Raw genomic sequence first — 4,395 nt, 5'->3', positions numbered from 1 at the left:
GGGGGCCTGGGAGCCTGGGAGCCTGGGAGCCTGGGAGCCTGGGGACCCGGGAGCCTGGGGGCCTGGGAGCCTGGGGGCCTGGGAGCCTGGGGGCCTGGGGGCCTGGGAGCCTGGGGACCTGGGAGCCTGGGAGCCTGGGAGCTTGGGAGCCTGGGGGCCTGGGAGCCTGTGGACCCGGGAGCCTGGGAGCCTGGGAGCTTGGGAGCCTGGGGGCCTGGGAGCTTGGGAGCCTGGGGGCCTGGGAGCCTGGGGGCCTGGGAGCCTGGGAGCCTGGGGGCCTGGGAGCCTGGGGACCTGGAAGCTTGGGAGCCTGGGGGCCTGGGAGCTTGGGAGCCTGGGGGCCTGGGAGCCTGGGAACCTGGGAGCTTGGGAGCCTGGGGGCCTGGGAGCCTGGGAGCTTGGGAGCCTGGGAGCTTGGGAGCCTGGGGGCTTGGCAGCTTGAGTGCTTGGGAGCCTGGGGGCCTGGGAGCCGGGGGCCTGGAAGCCTGGGAGCCTGGGAGCTTGGGAGCCTGGGGGCCTGGGAGCCGGGGGCCTGGAAGCCTGGGAGCCTTGGAGCTTGGGAGCCTGGGGGCCTGGGAGCCTGAGGGGCCTGGGAGCCGGGGGCCTGGAAGCCTGGGAACCTGGGAGCTTGGGAGCCTGGGAGCCTGGGAGCCTGGGGGCCTGGGAGCCGGGGGCCTGGGAGCCTGTAGGCCTGGGGGCCTGGGGGTTTGGGGGTGACACAACCATGAAATGGTGGTATCGAAAGATACCGGTTGAGGCAAGTGGATTGAATAATAATCATTCTAGAATCCACTTGGGCCTCATGCCAATAAGTTCCAGTACAGCTGGGTGGTGTGATGTTGACCATAGTTCAGAGGAACTACTCTCGCCTCATGAAGCAGACATCCAGGAAGGCAGGTTCCAGCTTTAGACAGGTGAAGCCCCTGCCCAGACGCCAGTATGGACTTCTGCAGCAGTGCGGCAGTAGGGTGGACAGACCGGCATCTGACAGTTAGACAACAGAGCCTAGAGCTTAACAGTAAGCTTAACAGGATACAACACCTGGAGCCCCAACCCTCCCTTCCATCTCACCTCCCTGAGTGAAACCCATTCCCCCTCCCTGTCACCACCCTCCTAAATTAAAACTTCGGCTGCAGCCCCACTATCGGAGGTTGGCTGCACTTGCTGCACATGTATGAGAGCATGAGTATGCTGACACATACACACCCAACTCCTCCAACCAGCCCCAGCCACACTTCCTAGCATGTAGTGTTATCATCATGACATGGCTAAAGATTCCACAACGAAACACACAACCGTGGCACAGATGTGGCCCACCACTACCTGCCTACATCAAACAAATCTGCCGTACTCCGATAGCCATATCGGAGTACGACAGTGTCTTGATGCCCCACGTAAAACACATAAGAGCCCCGACCCTCGCCCCCATCTTAACTCCGTTCCCGGCTGGACGTTGGCCCCATCTTCCGAGGCCTGCTGCACGTGCAGCACATGGATGGGAACATGACAATTAGGGCAGGCACGTCAATGGCGGAGGCGAAACATACACGCCCCCCTCCCCCAACCTTCCCCAGCCACCCTCCATAGCATCAGGAACAAGAAAGAGGGCAACGGGTAACGATTCCACAACGAAACACACAACCGTGGCACAGATGTGGCCCACCACTACCTGCCTACATCAAACAAATCTGCCGTACTCCGATAGCCATATCGGAGTACGACAGCGTCTTGATGCCCCACGTAAAACACATAAGAGCCCCGACCCTCGCCCCCATCTTACCTCCATTCCCGGCTGGACGTTGGCCCCATCTTCCGAGGCCTGCTGCACGTGCAGCACATGGATGGGAACATGACAATTAGGGCAGGCACGTCAATGGCGGAGGCGAAACATACACGCCCCCCTCCCCCAACCTTCCCCAGCCACCCTCCATAGCATCAGGAACAAGAAAGAGGGCAACGGGTAACGATTCCACAACGAAACACACAACCGTGGCACAGATGTGGCCCACCACTGCCTGCCTACATTGGGACATTGGACATTGAAGCCATAATAGCCAAAGCCGTACATGAGCAGTTATGTCAGCCAATTGCATGGAAACCTCGTCGGTCGTAATTTTGTTCAGTAAACCTGACAAGGTTTCAAATGATTTCAGCCGACTTTCGGATATTGTGGCATGGACCCACTACATTAACGGACCTGGTCGACCAGGTCGATCGACGTCGGCCTCGGGTAACCTTGCCTATGTACTTATTTGTTCATCAACTATATTCTACTTTGTGCTGGAACAATCGGCGTTCCTTTGGGCCATGACCATGACTACCAATGGTCATGTTACATCGGAGCACCAAAACAAGTGGCAAACACCCTAAGTAACCTAAATTTCACTTATGATAAGTTCACCGGCTATATTCATGTTTCCCAATGTGCTTTCGGGGCTGCACGTCAAAAGTAACCTCGTCCAGACAACCGTCCCTTAGCTGCTGAGCCTTGGGCGCTACACGTCTCTGGACTGCCAAATGGCCGTAGGTAGAGAGCAAATCGTAAGGACAAATAATGCCTCCCTACACTCATATTTGATGGCAAACATGTTAACTAACCTCGTCATAACATTTCACACACTCAGCGCGCATATCTGTGCCTAATTATGACACTTTCAAGGTTGCACATTTATCAAGCTTCTAGCTGGCGAGTAACCTGTCCAGACAACTGCCCCGTAGCTACTGAGCCTGACGAGTTACACGTCTCCGGACTGCCATAGGGCTGTCTGCCACAACAGGATATTGTTGGCAGGATGTTACACTCTGGGTGGGTCACCCAGATGCCGAGAAAGAATTTTTGATGGCTTTTAGGGTTTTGGGAAGCTAATTGCTAGCAATTGTTCAATTCACTTAAGCTGTTAAGCGGTGCCAAGGGCTGTAGTTGCTAACAGGCCTTGAAAGCTGTTACGAGCGGGGACATGCTAAAAGGAAGTTCCATCATGTTACTGGCTGTTGCCATTAGATAATTAGCTGAACTTTTGTTGAAGGATTTTAATTGCCGTATTGAGGTTCAGACACTGTAAATTTTATGAGCTTTTACATGATTCCCTGTCCACTATTAAATCACACATTCTCTTTTTTTTGGAAAGCTGTCTGACTTCATTATTCATGCCATCAGCTGATGGCATCTGCTGCAGCATCTATTTGCCATCATTGGGGATAGAAGCTTGTACTGCATGGGTAGGCACAAAACCACATTCATCAGGAATTATATACATTCTTTACAAATCTGGAGGCTGCTACCAAAATCATCACAGCAACAGCAGTACCTTTTCTTGGCATGCAATTTTACACACATGTTCTTCATCAACCTTCACCTGTGACCTGTTTCACACTACTACTGCACTGCTTCCATTTTTCCTAGTGAACACCTAGGTAGTAGGCCTACTACACACCACTGAACCACATAGCTCTAGACTGCAGCTGCCCACTTGCTCTGTATCCCTGCTCATCAAGGAACCTCTCTAAGCAACCAACGCCAGCTTGCCCTTGTACTGGACCATGGAGTCATTCCATAGAACATTTGTGCAGCCATGGGAGAAAGCCCACTCCTTGACCTGCTGCTTGCTGAATCTGCCAAGTAGGCTCTGCACTGGAAGCTCTACGACCGTGTGCTTCTTGAGCTCCTTGCCAACCTTAATGGTACCACTGGGCAATACCATGGAAGTCTTCTTGCTGTTGTTCGCCCTGTGCAGAATGAAAACGGACACCTTGTCCGTGTCGTGCATCGTGAATATGGAGGGACCGACCAGTGCTTATTCAACATTGTGGACATGTATGAAAAGAAACATAATTATTATCCCTATGGCATAAACATGCCGGTTACCGACCGTTTGGGGCCCATTAACCCAACCGGCCGGTTGAATGGCGTTAACGGCCCGGTTGGGTTAACGGTCGGTTGGGTTAACGGTCGGTTGGGTTAACGGTCGGTTGGGTTAACGGTCGGTTGGGTTAACGGCCGGTTGGGTTAACGGCCGGTTGGGTTAACGGCCGGTTGGGTTAACGGCCGGTTGGGTTAACGGCCGGTTGGGTTAACGGCCGGTTGGGTTAATGATCAGTTGGGTTAACGGTCGGTTAATTGGATTAATGGTCAGGTGGGTTAATGGTCAGGTATTCATCCTACCTAGCACCCTGCCTGCATGCCTACACACCTGGGACAGTACTGTTATCACTGCCTCCCACATCATCTTGGCACCATGCCATTAAGCATATTCATATATGATTCAGGTATATACCTAAAATACCTAAATTTATCCTTGTCCATGTGTGCACACCACTGTCACCCGTGTCACCTGGCATTCCTTGACTGCACAAGGCCATCACACCTGTCACCTGTAATCTGCATAAACCTTCCTG

At 53.8% G+C, this 4,395-nt stretch overlaps 1 protein-coding gene across 1 annotated transcript in view; it reads right to left on the bottom strand.

The window, feature by feature from the left end:
* Positions 1-3,217: 3,217 nt before the first annotated feature.
* Positions 3,218-4,395, bottom strand: part of VOLCADRAFT_108190 (uncharacterized protein) — a 4,727-nt gene continuing 3,549 nt past the window's right edge. The window contains exon 7 of the mRNA XM_002958523.1: positions 3,218-3,766. Within this exon, the coding sequence (XP_002958569.1) occupies positions 3,504-3,766 (263 nt within the window). The 3' untranslated portion in view covers positions 3,218-3,503. The remainder of the gene's footprint in view (positions 3,767-4,395) is intronic.

This window comes from Volvox carteri (assembly GCF_000143455.1).
Source record: "Volvox carteri f. nagariensis unplaced genomic scaffold VOLCAscaffold_97, whole genome shotgun sequence".
Lineage (NCBI taxonomy): Eukaryota > Viridiplantae > Chlorophyta > Chlorophyceae > Chlamydomonadales > Volvocaceae > Volvox > Volvox carteri.
This window is presented reverse-complemented; position numbering and strand designations above follow the sequence as displayed.